The sequence below is a fragment of the Calonectris borealis genome, chromosome 3, assembly GCF_964195595.1.
Source record: "Calonectris borealis chromosome 3, bCalBor7.hap1.2, whole genome shotgun sequence".
Taxonomy (NCBI): Eukaryota; Metazoa; Chordata; class Aves; order Procellariiformes; family Procellariidae; genus Calonectris; species Calonectris borealis.
This window is the reverse complement of record NC_134314.1, coordinates 117726984-117743314: the sequence shown is the minus strand read 5'-3', so window position 1 is coordinate 117743314 and position 16331 is coordinate 117726984. Positions and strand designations below refer to the sequence as shown.

At 39.9% G+C, this 16331-nt stretch overlaps 1 protein-coding gene across 6 annotated transcripts in view; it reads left to right on the top strand.

The window, feature by feature from the left end:
- Nucleotides 1-16331, top strand: part of VPS54 (VPS54 subunit of GARP complex) — a 52263-nt gene that overhangs the window by 12227 nt on the left and 23705 nt on the right. For 3 of the 6 annotated variants that reach the window (XM_075147606.1, XM_075147607.1, XM_075147605.1), the window contains 6 exons: nucleotides 809-887; nucleotides 3804-3838; nucleotides 5185-5316; nucleotides 8022-8407; nucleotides 12955-13081; nucleotides 14123-14230. In XM_075147606.1, coding sequence (XP_075003707.1) covers nucleotides 809-887; nucleotides 3804-3838; nucleotides 5185-5316; nucleotides 8022-8407; nucleotides 12955-13081; nucleotides 14123-14230 — 867 coding nt within the window. The remainder of the gene's footprint in view (nucleotides 1-808; nucleotides 888-3803; nucleotides 3839-5184; nucleotides 5317-8021; nucleotides 8408-12954; nucleotides 13082-14122; nucleotides 14231-16331) is intronic. The other 3 variants (XM_075147608.1, XM_075147609.1, XM_075147610.1) reach the window with 2 other exon arrangements.

Sequence of the window (16331 nt, the reverse complement as noted above, 5' to 3'; positions counted from 1 at the left end):
GGTTTGTAACTTTCTTGTTTTTTTGCTGTTACAGAATTAGCTGCAGGAAGTGTTACTTATGTAAATCATAGTTAAGGTATGTGGGAGGGAATTGCCTGTAACTGAACTATTGCCGTTAGTTCACACTAACATTTAAAACGTTTAAGAGCTCATCCGTTAGCGTGTAATGCTGTGACTGCGAAATGAAAGAAGGTTTTAGGAAGAGGGAACTGACCTGTGATGTAGCTTCTAGCAGAGATCTAGCTAACATCGGTGTTCTTTAGAAATGTAATTTCTCATCACTATGGTTTCTGGTGGTGTTTACACCTGTGGATAAAATTTGAAGCTCAGCGTGACAAGACAAGATACATGGTTTCAGCAAGGTGGTCATTAGTAAGATGTGGAAGCAATTTCTACTTTGATCCGATTTAATTTAGCAGTGAAAAAGCATTCATTGTGTGTTAGTGTGACTTTTGAATTAGACAGCAAATAAATGTTTGGATATGTAATTGCAATTGTTCTATGGTTATATCTCATTATGTAGAGAGGTTATTACACCTTTTCAATAACTTTTGTGTTCATTTTCTCTTGAGATGTAAAGATACTGAAAAAACAACATATAGACCAAAAATTTCAACCTGTGTTAGCTTTCACCTGGACAAACATCATCTGAGCTTTTAAGAGGAAAAAAATATTATTGTGAACTTGTCAGAATTATTTGGTGTAATGCAGTACGTTTCGCTGAAAATGTTCTGAATGTTCTGTTTCAAAGAAAAATAATCTTTTTAAAGCCTCAAAGTAATTCTTTAATATATTTTCTCTTTTACAGAGAGAGAAGGTTCATGAAAGACGCAAGAATATTTGTACTCCTAAAGATACCTTCAACAGGACTATATTACACACCCACGGTACAGTCAAAGCCTTCCTTTAGTCGTTGAAAAGTAAATTCTTTAATGACTACTATAACGTACTGATCATCTCCTTTACTTGCTCAAGGGCTTCATGTGCAAAAATAGCTGCTGGTGAACAGTAAGTGAAAACTCAGACGTGGTTGACTAGAAGTATTTATGACCACTGCTGATATTTTATAGGTCAAAATGTTTGTGATACCTGCTCTTAAACTTTTCCTTGACATGTTTGCATTCATGGCAGGTCATTATGTCCCTGGCAGTGTTTTCTTTTAACTTCCTTTTGTTTAAGATCCATTGAAACTGTTGCATCAAATTTCTAGCAGCTGTTGACTTTGCAATGAAGAATGGCAGTGCTGGGCCATTCCTGTTCCTCTGCCATGAGGATCACAGAATGGCTAAGGTTGGAAGTGACGTCTCAAGATGGTCTAGTCCAACCACCTGCTCAAGCAGGGTCACCTATGGCAGGACAGTGTCTGGTTTGAGATTACACAACCTCTCTGGGCAACCCATTTCAGTGTTTGACCACCCTCACAGTACAAGTGTTTCCTTGCGTTCAGATGGAATTTTTCATGTATCAGTTTCTGCCTGTTGCCTCTTGTCCTGTCACTGAGCACCACTGATAAGAGCCTGCTCTGTCTTATTTACACCCTCTCATCCGATATTTAAAAACATTGATAAGATCCCCCCTGAGCTCTTCCAGGCTAAACAGTCTCAGTTCTTTCAGCCTCTCCTCCTATGAAAAATGCCCTGGTCCCTTATCATCTTTGTGGCCCTTCACTGGACTCGCTCCAGTATGTCTAGGTCTGTCTTGTACTGGGGAGCTCAGAACTGGACACCCTGCTCCAGATGTGTGGAGAGGGAGGATCACCTTCCCTCAGCCTGCTGGCGATTCTCTGCCTAATGCAACCCAGGATGCTTTGCCGCAAGAGTGCACTGCTGGCGCATGGTCAATTTGTGGTCTGCCAGGACCCCAGGTCCTTCTCTGCAGGGATGCTTTCCAGCCTCTAGACCCCTAGTGTGTACTGGTCCTTGGGGTTATTCCTCTCCAGGTGCAGGACTTTGCCTTTTCCTGTGTTGAACTTCATGAAGTTCTACTTTAGTCAGTTGTCTGGTTAATATTTCTCTGATTACTGTTAGCAAAGACTACCTGGCAAACTTTTTTTGGTGTCCACAGCTGTAGCAAGGCTGAGTTTCAAGATTTTATGGAAGTAGTTCAGCTAATATGAAACTGGACAAAGGAAGGCGAGAGGCTAAATGAAAAAGAAAAGGCAAGCAAAAGGAAAAGAAACACTCATAACCTGGAGCAAACTTTTAATATTTAATTTATTTTAATTTGTTTTCTCAAAAATGTTAGCATAAAAGGGTTCATTTGCGAATCACTGTTTGATCAGGCATGTCTATATCAATGTCTACAGGTAATGCAGCAAGAAGCTTCGATAGTTTACTTCTTTTGATCAAGTTCTTTCAATCAGCTTTCTTCCTCCTTTTCCGTGCAAAAGGAAGCCCTTCTGTAGGGTTTCTCTGTACTTGGTGTTATTTTGGAATAGCTGTTCCTGAATGAGTCTGTTTGGCGCATACTGCAAAATAAAAGTTCCTTCTTCAGGCTTAAGCTTAATCCATTTTGAAAGAGGCTTTTGTTTTTAAAAAGAGAATGCTGTGTCACCAAAGTAACTGGGAGCTTCTTGTGTAGATGAACAGTTCCTAGTAGAAGCATCATTTGCTGAGCTGAAATTCTGTATTTTCTATAGTTTCTTTTGATGGTGTTGCTGGTCTTTCTCTAGCTCCAGCCTGCAAGACTTGCCCTTTCGCTTGCATAAGAGTCGGTCTGTCCAAAGACTGAGGACAGCAGGATGATTCCTAGATTGCCTTTTGTATTTAGATACAAATAAGGTAACAAACAAATAAAATAAGAACCAAAGAGGTGAGAGAAATGTGGAAGATGATGCTGATGTAGCACTTACTCTATTTGTCAGGGACGAGTAGGCTGTCCAGCTGAGGTATGGGCTGCTTGTTTTTAAATTCCTGACCTTTTTTGGCCTCCAGTGTGCCCCCTCTTCATGATGCACACTAAGTTAATGAGTAGGGAAGAAAAGGGGATTTTGGCTGAACCTTAAAAGTCTGAATTTGCCTTTTCTTCAAGTTCTGCTGGAGTACAATGTTGCACCTCTTTTCCCAGCTCAACTATCTTACCTTCTGCAATTGTCAGGTCAGTTTACTTCAAGGGAAGGGCTACATCTGTGCTACTTGCTCAGTATGCTCGGGAGTCTGTCCTGAGTCCTAATTCATTCTTCTTGCCAGACTTTGTGCATCCATCCTCCAAGCGCTGTGATTATATGGGCAGCTTCAATCTGGAGCATTAAATTGGGATGATGTTAGAGCGACCTTTTACTGGCCCTTGCCAGTTGATTGAACAGTGCGTTAAGGAATGTGAAGTGCTAAGTAGATTGCTTTGTTTTCGCTGTCAAAGCAGCCGAGTGCGAGCACCTTTGAATACTCCGAGCATGAGACCTAAGCTACAAAGGAAAACAACGTGTTTTGAAGAATCAGAATATTTCAGGCTGGAAGGGACTTCAGAAGGTCTTTGCTGCAACTGCCATCTCAAAGCCAGTTCATCTGTGGGGTCAGGCCAAGCTGTTTAGGGCTTTATCCAGACGGGCCTTGAAGACCTCCAAGGATGGAGAGTATCTAGCCTCTCTGGGCAGCCTGCTTGATTGTCCTCATGGTGAAAAAGGTTTTCCTCGTGTTCAGTCAGAACCTTTTGTTTTAATTTATAACCACTGTTCCCTGTACGCCCCCTGTGAGGAACCTGGCACCGTTGTCTTGAAAACTTCCTCATAGGGCTTCATAGTGCTCAAGGTAATTGTTTTCCATTGTTTGCTCATGAATGATTATTTGTATTTTGTTTAATTTTAGATAAATCCAGGACAGATCTGGAGCAAGTACCTAAGGTATGGTTCCTGTGCACTCTAAGCTTTTATAAGGATTTCTCACATGTAGTCTTGAATATATGAATGTACTGTCTTCTTTGTAGAAATTTCATCCAAGCTGATTACTTGAGCTGATTCTCAAGAGGATCTGCAGTGCTCAGAATTAACAACAACTAAGAACAGTCTACTTTTTCTTTCTTTTTGTTGTTGTTTCCTGTGGTCTTGATTTTTCTCTTACTTAAAGTAGAGTACAAATGCCATTAATTCTTTCATCTTTAATAACCTCAATCTTAAAACCTCAGAGCTGGGCAAGATTAGCCACTCTGTGTTCTAGGAGGAAAAGGAAACTGAAGAGTTTGATAGAAGCTTGAATACTGCATAGTGTTCAACTTAACATTAGGTTTAACTCCTTGAATCCGTGAGCAAAGCCCTTTTGCATACATGCTTGCAGCGTATATGATGTGGTTTTTTTGTGACAGGTTGACAAAAGACACAACTACAGATTCCATTTCAGTCTGAATAATTTTTTCTAAGTACATTAAAAAGTCAAAGTGTTAATATGGGTCAGCATCTCTGTGCCAGTCGTGTAGGCTGTTACTTGAATAGCTGTCAGTGCAATGTTTAAAGTCCAGGAAACAAGAATGTTTGACTGTGGTGTGATACTACAGTCTATGTTGAACCTTTTAAAATTACACTTCATAAATACAGGGAAAAGGGTACTGCTGTCTGCCTGGAAGCTCAAGGTTTGTACCAGTTTTGTCAAGTAAAAATAATCTTACCAGACAATTTTAGATTAATAGTTCTCTGAGATGTGTAGAGTTAGTGTTGTATGTTACTGACTCTTTCTGTGACCAGCACGTTTGCTGCACTGTGCTAAAGGAGATCAACTTGAGGCTCTGTTCCCTCCCAGGCAACACTTGCTGCACCCTGACAGCTGGCTGGATCCTCAGTCTGGTAGAAGCTATGGCCCTAGAAATGAGCACATCAGCGGTAGGATGCCCCTGCTTTTGAAGAACGTTTGCTCTGATCCTTTAGAGGACCCACCTGCGGTTTAATGCTGCCTACGTTTTCACGCTCAGGATGTTTAGATCATCTTGGGTGCTTGATAACCTATGTAATTTTGGAGCTGTGACTTCCACTTTTAGGAAGATAAGACTTTGTCAGATCACACAAACTTTTAAGATGTAAAGTAAATCGGTTATGAGGTCTGGAATGAACTTGTTTGCCTGGATAAATGAAAATTTGTTTTTTGAAAAATCAACAAATAAGGTCCCTGTGAGTTTCACGAGACAGGAGGTGTGTTAAACTGGGGAGGAAAGTGTAGGAGTGAGAGAGGTGCATTTATTTCTTTTGTTTTTCTGTTTCAGATTTTTATGAAACCAGATTTTGCCTTGGAAGATTCCTTAACATTTAATGCCGTTTTACCATGGTCTCATTTTAGTACTGCTGGTGGAAAAGGAAATCGTGACGCAGCTTCCTCCAAGTTACTTCAAGAAAAGGTACAACTTGGATACAACATGTCGTTATCCATCACAGCTGTTACTTACTACAGAGAAACTCCATTGCTGCTGTTCTGTACTGTTTGTTGAGACATCACTGTCGCAGGCTTTGTTATCTCTCATTTTACGTCAGGCTGCAGATTGTTAGTAAACAATGCAGGAAGCATCTCACTGAAAAAGAACTTTTTTCCTCTGCTACATAAATGTATCTATCAAATCTGGAAAAAAGAATCTATATATGGAATAAAAATTGACTCTTCGTGACCACTAAGACTTAGTGAAGCAGGTATATATTGAGAACTTCAGAGATGTGGAGCTGTTTGTAAGGGAGGAAGAGCAATTCCATGACAAGGGAAAGCTAGAGGTTGTACACTGTTTAAAACTATTGCTTTCTCACATCTCAGGAAAACTCCAGATTCAAGGCACTATTGTTTCTGTGCTAAAAGAAATATTAAATCCTGAGGTTTTGTATGTCAGGAGCTTCCTCTTACCTTTTGTTGTCATGTCATCTGCACTGACCCATTTTTGCATTTCACAAAGGACTCGAGTGCATTGGAGAGCATGAAAGCAGAACTGTTTCCTTCATATTGGAAACAGAAGTCTTTACTTGGTCTTTTTTTTTTGTTTGTTAATTATGTAGTCATAGTGTAGAAAATCCCATAATGAATCATTTTAATGGTACAAATACCCAGAGAATGCTTGTAGAAAATCTACGTAATTTGGAGCCTGTTTTCTGACTTTAATTTTCCCTCCTGTTTAACCTACTGAAACTTCTGGGAGCTGGGAGGGGGGGGGGGGGAAGGAAAAAAAAAAAAAGGAAAAAAAGGAGTGAGGTGCTTTAAGAAAAATAACATGAGATCTTCTGGAAGATGTTTCCAAATTTCCAGGAGTTGGTCTTCCTGCTCTCCCTCCAGGTCAGGAGGAAGAGACAGGCTCTGCTGGAGGCTAACTTGATCCTTCATTGGGTTGTCCTCCGCACCTAAAGTCGGAGGAAACTTCTTTGGAGTTTCTTGTGGCAGTTGCTGTCTGAAGATGAAAAAGCAGTGTCTGGCATATGCTTTAAACTCGCGAAGTGAGCCTGGCAGCAGCAGGATGGACACTCAACATGGACTTTGAGCGAAGGAGACCCAGAGCCCTCTGATACAGTGGAGGGAAAATAAGGCTTTGAATAGCTGTGAGCTGCGCTTCTTTGGAGAGGTGGTACAAATACCTAAAGAGTGAACAGTTCTGTTGCCTCCAAAGCCACATGCCTGATAAACAAATTATTGCACTGCTTCATGTTACTGAAATGGGCCCAAATTTTTTTGTTTTACTTTTTAAAGGCTCTGAACTGTATGAAGTTTACACTTACAACGTGTAAATAGGCACCCTGGTGCCATAATTATCCTTAGCTCCAGGGACTATTTTTCAACAGGATTTGGAAAAATCTGCCTTAGGCACATGTACTTAGCAGCTTTTGGACTGCTGCTGATCTACTTGAACAACTTCCCCCTGACATTTTTTTCCTCCTTACCTCCTTCCATGTCTTACCCTACAGTGGAACTGTAAGCTCTTTGAGGCAGGTACTACAATTTTGTTCTCTTTGCTCTACCTCACTCAGCATAGTGAAGGGACCTGGGGCATCTGGTTGGTACAATCACATAAATAAAGGATCGTAATAAACCTTTCGCTGATCCCTGTGTCACAGTCTGTCTCAGCTTTTCCTGTGGGCTAGGTGTGTCACAGCTGTTTGGTAGAGGATGTTTTTGATTAAACGTATTACAAAGAAGATAGGTTTGCATATTGTATAAATCCCCAGCATTAAATACATGCAGGATGAAAATAACTATAAGAAGGAAATGTTCTTCAGCTGATTTTCTTTCCATCTCTGGATGGGCCTTTTGAAATTCAGCATGAGGTTAGAGTGCTTGGCACCTCTTAGAAACCAGGTCATCTGAGTATCAGCATTCAGATGAGCATCCTAATGCCTCAGTCCTTTGAGTTTGCATATTCAGCATAAGCCAGAACACAGAGCTTTTACAGCTCAAATAATCAGGCCAACCCAGTGGTCTGGTAACTGTTCAACATAGAGAATTTGAATTTCAGGTTCTAAACATGTAGGCATACTCTGTCTCTGGGAATCCCAGTGCACATGAAATACGTTTAATAGGAACTCCAGCTGGTTGGCAAAAAAACAACTGCAGCTGGAGACATCCTGAGGATTTTTCTACAAAGATGCTACAGCCTTTTCAAGTGAACAGAGCCATTCCAAAGCCATGTCATCAAGTAGAGTGGAGCTGCATCTTTAGCAACTTCAGTGCCCCAAAGCACATAGCATATTTGCTTATGTATACTGTTCTTACTTGCAAGCCAGTATCCAGAGCTGTCTCCTGGTTAATGGCTGTATCGTAACAGTGCCAGTGTGCAACCATGTGGTACAAAAGCTTGGGTATTTGAAAATTATTTGCTTTTCTACCTTGTAATTTTCAAGCAGGAGAGGCATCAAGTCAGCTTTCCCAAAGTGATTTTGAGCTCATTTAAAAACAAATGATCAAACCACAATGGGTAGTTATTTGCTTGCTAATCTGTCAAAGGGTTTTAATTTTTATTAGCAAAATTTGCTCGTGATACAATAAGACAAATACCCTGAAATTAGATTTGCATGGTGATAAACTTGCCAAGTCATAACAACACTGTTCGTTTTTCTTCCTCCGTCCTCTTTCTAGCTGAGCCATTATCTGGACATTGTGGAAGTTAATATTGCTCATCAGATTTCTCTGCGCTCGGAAGCATTTTTTCATGCAATGACCTCTCAGCATGAGTTGCAGGACTACCTCAGAAAAACCTCCCAGGCTGTAAAATTACTTAGAGAGAAGATCTCCAAAATTGATAAAGTAATGTGTGAAGGATCGCTTCGAGTTTTAAGACTGTCACTCACCAGAAATAACTGTATAAAAGCATACAATAAACTGAAGTTAATGGCTACAGTACACCAAACGCAGCCCACAGTACAGTTGCTGCTATCTACTTCTGAGTTTGTTGGAGCTTTGGACTTAATAGCAACAACACAGGAGGTGTTACAGCAAGAGCTTCAAGGCATTCACAGTTTCCGGTAGGTACCATCTAGGAAATTAATAAAATGCAGGAAGAGCTAGAATGTGTTGAGCACATTATGTTGGCTGAAGGGGTTGTTTTACCTCTCTTTGTTCATTCTTTTGTACATTTTTTGTACAAAAGGTACAAAATGTAAGTGTGGCATAAGCAGTGTGACTAATGCATGTGCCAGAGATAATTTTTTTTTTTTTAGAGGGGGGATGAACTTTTAACATCTAGATGCTTTGTACTCCATTCTTGTCTACAGGTGGTTTAGGGGTGCAGAGATGAGAGCCAAGCAGTGGCTGGACCTTCATCTTGCAGAGCTTGTAGCCCACAGCTGACAGATGATTTCCAAGTGGTGGTCTGCAATCCTCATGCATGCAGCACCCCAGAGATACAGTTCTTGCTACACAGCTCCACTCTGGGCCACTGTCCTTAGTGACTGACCTAGGTGTTACAGGAATGTACACGGCCCGTGTGTGGAGTAGGTCGGCCTCCAGCCTGTGCTTGTGCTGGGAGAAGCTTTGCAAGCAAAAGCCAGTGCAAAGCTATCAAACCATGGCTCAAAATGTGGTTTGAGGTTGACAGCTGGTCAGAAGGGATGTGTTCAGCCATGTCTGCTCTTGTGGAGAGCTGTATTTACAGTGGCCAGGGGGTGCTTTCTCTTGCTCCTTTCGACTGAGAAATCCAGTTCTGTGAGCTGCTGAAGTTGGGAAGGGAAGAAACAGGGGGAAGGTGCTGCCCAAGCTGCTGTTGCTACTGTTTTTTCACCCATGTTTGCTACAGTGACGGGAATTAGTGAGTCCAAGGTCCTGTGCTGGCTGTTTCTGTTAACAGTGGATGCTTAGACCTCCACTTGGGCGATGCCGCTGCACTGTCCTCTGTGATATGCAAGAGTATTACTACAATAGAATCTTTTTAGCTGATGTAAAGTAAGCTATCATAGCAGTTGTATACAGGATAAAAGTGTCATATGCAAAGCTGCCACTGTGGTACGATGCTGGCAGAAGTAGTATATGTTAAATCAGCTGTGAGACTTGCATCAGCCAGTTGAGGAGCTGTACACTTAGTTTTAAAAGTTGATGCTGGGTTTTTTTTTTGTTTTGTTTAGAGGTCATGTGGTTCCTGCAACCTGGTCGTTCCCAGCTTGCATAATAAAACCATGGCTGTTGCTCAATAACTGTAACATGAATGTTCAGAACTTTATATGGTTACATCTGTTCAGATGAGCTCCTCTTCTAACACCCCTTCTAGCTGATGCGGAAAAAGACTCAAATTTTATGTAGAAAAGATCTCAGAAAAAGTCTTTTTAATAAAAAAAATTACATTTAAAAAATAACTTTTTTTAAAGAGCTAATAAACTATTGGGAGGAAAGTTGTTAGAAGCTGTTAGTCTTTTCCTTTTAGCTTAGATGGTCCATCTTCAGACACCTCAGTGCAGTTTCTTTCCTTTTTACTGTTCCTGCTCTCAACGACTTGATTATGGTGCACAGCCCTTGACTGAGTCACATTTGCATTTACCTTGATGATAGTGAGTGTAATCTACAATCCTGTGACAACATCAATTAGGATTAGTTGCGTTTTGCAATCAAGTAACCGCTGTGCTACGTCAGCAGAGAGTGCAATTCTGTTGTCATTGTGATTAGTATACGTGATGTCCCAAGAATGTGCCATGATTTTAAAATTACACTCTGATGTGGAACATATTTGCAGGTAAATATTCATCTTGTCTGTAAAAAGTGATTTCTGTGAATAACGCTCAGTTGGTTGGTTTGGTAGCATTAAAAATAGTGATGGGAGTGGGAAATGTCCCCTCTGCTTAGGATATTAAAGGTTCAGAAAGGTGAGTTAAACGCAACCTAAGCCATCATCCCCACCAGAGATGCAAGTGCAGTTGAGAAGCCCGGCACAGTTGTTCCCAAGTCTCACAGTGGCCTTGTGTGTATAGCGTGTCTGGAGAAATACCGTGCAATGGAAAGGTGGAGATCTTGATAAAACTTCTCAGTAGAATGTTGTGTTTTTAAAAATACATAAAATTAAATAAAATGTAAATTGATGCCATACACGAATACTTCAGCTCTTTCCAAGAAATACCAAATGGATGTTCTTGCTTCGTTCTGAGCAAGAATGCTGCAGTTGTCAAGTGAGTTAAATACCTGATTTATTTTAAGAAGAGATTAACTTCTAAATCAGTATCTCATTTTTCTAAATAATTAGTATCTCTTTTTTCCCCTAAATAATTTGTATCTTATTTAAAAAAAAAAAAAACAAACAACTTGTTGCTTTAGTGTTGTGCATGGCAGCTTGTAGAATTTGCTTTTGAACAGACAGCTTTAAATTGAGTCATGTAGCAGAATCATTCAACGTAAAGCAGTAAGAAAACTATTCAGATCATCCATTTACAAAAATTATTCTCCTCTTGTCATGCTATATGCAGGAAAAAAAGTAATTTGATTCTAGTTATAGCAAAAAATGAAAGCACCTTAATGGTGCTGTGAAGTAATAAATTGGTGTCTTTAATCTAGGTTAATACACCCAGTGATTATATGTATCAGTCATAACTGTATGATTATTGCTTGCTACTGCTATAGGATAGAATTAAAGTTTTAGAGCTCTTTAACCTTTTCAAGTTCATCTTTTTAATTTTACAAAAAAAAAACCTTACATGTTAACTAAATTTCAAATCTGTTCTGCCAGTTTTTACATTGTTTTCACAATCTTTGTTGGGGTGATGGAGATCTGGTGATTTTTTTGCACAGATATGCTGGCAAACCACAGATGCCTGGTAAAATAGTTCTCATTTGTGTATTTTAAAAGAATTTTTACCCTGCACGCATAATTTTACATAAGAGAATTGTAGTATTCGGTCATTGAAAGGACCTGTTGTGTAACTGGTACCTCTTAAGAGCTCATTGCCAAGGTGTTTCGCTGGAGTACAAATTAAGGTTTGACTTATTCCTGCGTGTTTCAGGGTGGAGTGATTTTTTTTGTTGTTAGGGGCTAGAACATCTCGGGCAAAGTCGTGGCAGCAAGTGCTGGGAGCTCGTCTTGGGACATTTCCGTACCTGAGGTTTGAGAGAGTAGGTTACGTTGTGTCTCAGCGTAGTTAAGCACAGTTACAGAAATAACTTACTGAAGAGCATCTTTGTGCTTACCTAAGAGCCTTTGTGTTGTGGGTATTAGTCCTGCAGTAAGTTTTGCAACTCGTCATTACATTGCAAATAATAATCTTTAATTTTTTCTCTTGGGTTTGTTTTGAAATGTCCATGATGCAATTGGCTTGGATTTTCTAAAGGCCATTTTAGCTTAAATTAGATATTTGAAATGTATCCAGTTTGTCTATTCCAGCCAATTCTTGACCAACAATTGCAAAAGCAGACACGTTCCTGGTCATCTTAAAATAAAAAAAAAAAAGCATCTGCTTAACTCAGATCCAGCAAGGTTCATTCAGTTCAGCTCAGCGCTGGCCATGTGGGCTTCTGCACGGAGCAGCTACACTGGCATCGTGCTTCCTCGCACCCTGGCACTGACTTTGCCCTACATAGGTTGCCCACAGATCCTGTGGGCTTCGCATTGGTACAGCAGTGCTCCTACCAGGCAGTGCTGAGACATTTTTGCCGCTCTACGCAAGCTAACGGTCCACCTACAACAGCACTGGATTAAAGCCAGTGAGCCATGCACGTTCATCCTCCCCATTTTGTATCCAGGTTTATCTAAAATATCACAGCTCCTGTTAATTCTCATTGACAAAAGTGTCTTTTTCTTTTTTTTTTTTTAAAAAAAAAAAGAAAACCCAGTCTGATTTTCACAGATACTTTGTGCTCTCAGCTGTCGGTGGAAGTTGGAAAGCTTGGAGTGTTTGGCATCTCTGAAATTCCCACTTTTAATTTTACTCTGCTAAAAGTTTCTCTAGCTGCACAACGTTTCAAGACTGGTCAACATTTCTGACCTGAGAAATTCCCTTGCGGTTCTGTATGACAACAGTCCACAAAATATGGTTTAAAAATCTGCAATACATGGAAGAAATATTTTTAATTTAGAGTAGCATAAAAATGGCAAATTTGAAAACCCTTCTGTGTTCTCTGAAAGCCATCCTGTAATGTAAAGCTATTACTGTATCTCAGTCATGTGAATTAAATCTGTGACCACATCAAAAGCTCAAATGTTCGAAGTGGAAGAACTTGCGGACTGATGAGCTGAGGAACAGGACGAGCAAAAGAAGTATTCCTTCTTTTTAACACCTATATACTTACAAGCACTGAGTATTCTTGGTTCTGGTTCATTTCATTGGGAAGATAGGTACTCGGCACCTTCCAAAAAAAACCCAAAACCAACCCCACATCCAATTTTTACCCTCCATCAATATTCAAGTCCATATGTTTTGCTGCAAGGTGACGGTGCCTCTAAAAAATGCTCGAAGAAGTGAAAGATTTCAGCCTCTCATTAAGCCAGCGTTGATTGCATGGAAATTACCTGCTGGGTGGTTATTTTCTTCAATTGTGAACTAATGATTCATTTTCAGGTTGATTATTTAGCTCATATCTCAATGGCTGTTTTTCTTAGGCATCTTGGCTCACAGCTTTGTGAACTGGAAAAGCTGATAGATAAAATGATGATTGCAGAGTTTTCAACTTATGCTCGCAATGATTTAAATAGACCCCTAGAAGATGATTGCCAAATTCTAGAAGAGGTATGTCTGTTATTGAAATAAACTGTCTGATGAATATGTTTGCATCTTTAACATACTTAATTAGCACCAACTAATTCACTCAGGTCCCTAGTAGCAACATTATAATTTTATACTGTTTCTCTTCTCATCCAAACCTCCCCCCGCCCCCTTTTTTTTGTGTTTGATAAAATAATAATTGTAACTAAACTCAAGAAACTGCAATCCAGTCCTACTTTATTTTTTCAAAATAATCAGTCCTCTTTTCTCTGAATAAATGTATACTGAGTTCACTTCATGAACCTCAACATGTAAGTGGAAAAGAACATGGACTCTCATATCTACTTGACTGTAAAATTTCAGTTTTGCAATGAAAGCTGCTAGCTGCATGTTGTTCTCATTCTGTCTCCCTATGCATTTATGGGTGCTTATATCAAGCATATGGTTGCCCTGAATACATGCTTCATTTGCAGTATGTGTATATATATTCCTCTGAAGATCATAAACATCTGAAGATTAAGCTATTGTGATTGCTTTCTAACCAGGAAAAGATTTTTCTGGATTTTGCCTGTACTATTCTTCAGTAATTGCTAGACCCTATTAACTGTTTAGCCTTGTTTCATCCATGGGTTTCATGAAATACAGTGAATGGCAATAGCACATGAATATTCCCCTTTCTGCCCTATAGTTTCTTCCCACCTCCGTGCTGTACTGTGATAGCCTCTCACTTGTGCTGGTGCAATTGTATTTAGTGCTCGGAGTAAGGAAACTCACTAATCTTTAGAAATATCCATGTTTTTAAGTACAAGTGGGTGAGCACAACTGAGGAATAGGCATGAAAGGGGCTGGGGGGAAGGGACTCCATTAGCTGGTGTTGCCACAGGGAACTTTGTATAGTTAAATCGTAGCATTAGTCTCAAGACGCTGGACTGATCTAAATCCTGTTCACTGTGTGTTTGATACATGAACTTTCTTACTGCTGTGCAATTTCTTAAAATTGTTTCTTGTCCTCACCTTGATATTTTTAGTGTGTTTTTTTTTTACTTTCTTTTTTCTTCTTGATAGGAAAGACTTGTATCACTAGTGTTTGGACTTTTAAAACAAAGAAAGCTAAATTTTTATGAAATATATGGAGATGAGATGATTATTACTGCAAAGAACATAATTAAACAGGTAAGCTAAACACTTCTAACGTATCTGACAAGGTTGCCTCAAACCCCTACAAATTATTTTTTAAGTAGTTGAGAGCAGCTGTGATGAAGTTTTTTGGTGGCTGATGGTCTCTCATTTAGAGCAGCTAGGCTTGCAGACTCTAAGGACTTCCTGAAGCACAGAGGTCTTTTTGCAGAAAAGACCTTCTGGAAGGAGCAGGTAGCACAAATACAGCAGATCACAGCTTTGTCTGTATAATTACCATTGTTCTGAATACCCTGATTTTAGCTTAGTTTTTTTCTTTCTCTTAACACACAACTTTCCCGAATAGTATAGTTGTGTCATAACACTGTGTTTCAAAAAAAAAAAAAAAAACCCAAAAAAACCCCAAAAAAAACAAAACCAAAAAACAAAACCACACCAAAAAGTCCCCCCTGCACCAACCCTCCAAAAAACAAAACCCCCAGGTTCTTGGTGTAAATACATAAAAGAGAATCAAAACCAGTTGAAACAATCGAATTCCCAACAAATGCTACAGAAAACGTTGCTTGCCTGAATGTTAGCACAGACCTAACACAGGCACATGATAAAAGGTTGGAAAACATCCTTGCCTTTTTCTACGAGAGCAAGGTGAAGTAATGAAGAAGGTAGAAATTGCTTGCCTGTAAAAACTATTTAAAAAATGAATCCTTCTCCAAATTGCTGTCATTGTTTGCCATTTAAGATAGCGTGTCTGTCTTTTCAAACCAAAGATCTTTGTAGATAAAACCAGTTAAAACCAACGAATGAACAAAGTTTAGATGACTTCTTTGGGGAAAAATGCATGGAATATTTTGGACAGTAACATGATGGCTTTTGTTTGCAAACAAAAACTGTAGACTGAACTTTGAGTGTGTGTTTGGTACTTTTAATTTTACTCATCTTGTTTGTTTGCATGCATATGTGAGAATATTGTGCAAGGGGTGTTTTTCTCCCCTAAAGATACGTGATTATTTCAGGAGTCATGTTCTGATGCGTTAGGAGCCACCTCTGGTTTGTATCTCAAAGGCTGGGAGATAGTCAGCTGGCGGGTTTGCCAGCAGATGAAGACAGTCTCTCCTGTCCTCGTAGTATAGCATGCTGTTCAGAGCTGTGTTGTGAACCAGGTTGGGAAGCCAGCTTTTAAAAGTTTGGAGGAGGAGGAGGAGGAGGATTATTATTATTATTATCGTCATCATAATTATTATTATTAGAATTTTGTTTTAAGCCAGATTGGCTCCCCCAATCCACTTCACATTGCAGCCCCATGGTTCTGTTGATCTGGTTGTGCAGGGTGGGTGTAGATAACAGAGGCCAATGTTGCTAGTAAATATTCTGGCAGAATTAGAAGACAAACAGTGATGTGTGCAGCTGCACCACCACTTCTTGTAAGGACTTGGCAATGATGCGAGCTCCTTCTCACTTGACCCCAATACAATTTAAATTGGGTTAAGCACCCCTGCCCCTAGCGGCTTGTTCTCCCCCCACCTGAAAGCAATGGGATGCTAGCCTGGGTCATTGCCCTGCCCCCTGAAAGATCAGCAGAGGGTGGGAGTGAGCACTACTTTCTAGTCATGCTGTATTACTGTAAGCCTGGAAAAACAGAAGCGTACAGCTGTGTGCAGCTGCTCTGGGCCTTCACGTAAGGTGTAACACCAAAAAAAAAAAAAGCATGAATGAATAACACCAGGATAAAACTGTTCATCTGCCCGGCAGTCTCCAGTGGCTTTTCACTTACCTGTGTCGACAATCATGAGGAGACATTTTTTCCTTTAAATTCTCTGTTTAGTTGGATAATAGGCAAGTAGCGCTCCCTGTTTTCCTGCTCATTCTTGATCATAAAGTGCTTTTCCCGTTCTGCTGGGAATATTTGTCTTTATGTTGGATTTTTCAGGTGTCACCTCTGCTCAGTAATAGACGAAGTTTAATCAACTTCCAATGTAAGTTTCTATTGAATAGGGAAAATAGACAGGATCAGAGTATTTCTGTGTGGTTTGTGCAACACATTTGCATTGTGGCCTATTGTCTCAACTCTTGGAGATATTTTTCCTTAATGAAGGAAACTGTTTCCTTCCCACATCTCAAATGTGCTTCCTGTTCAAAT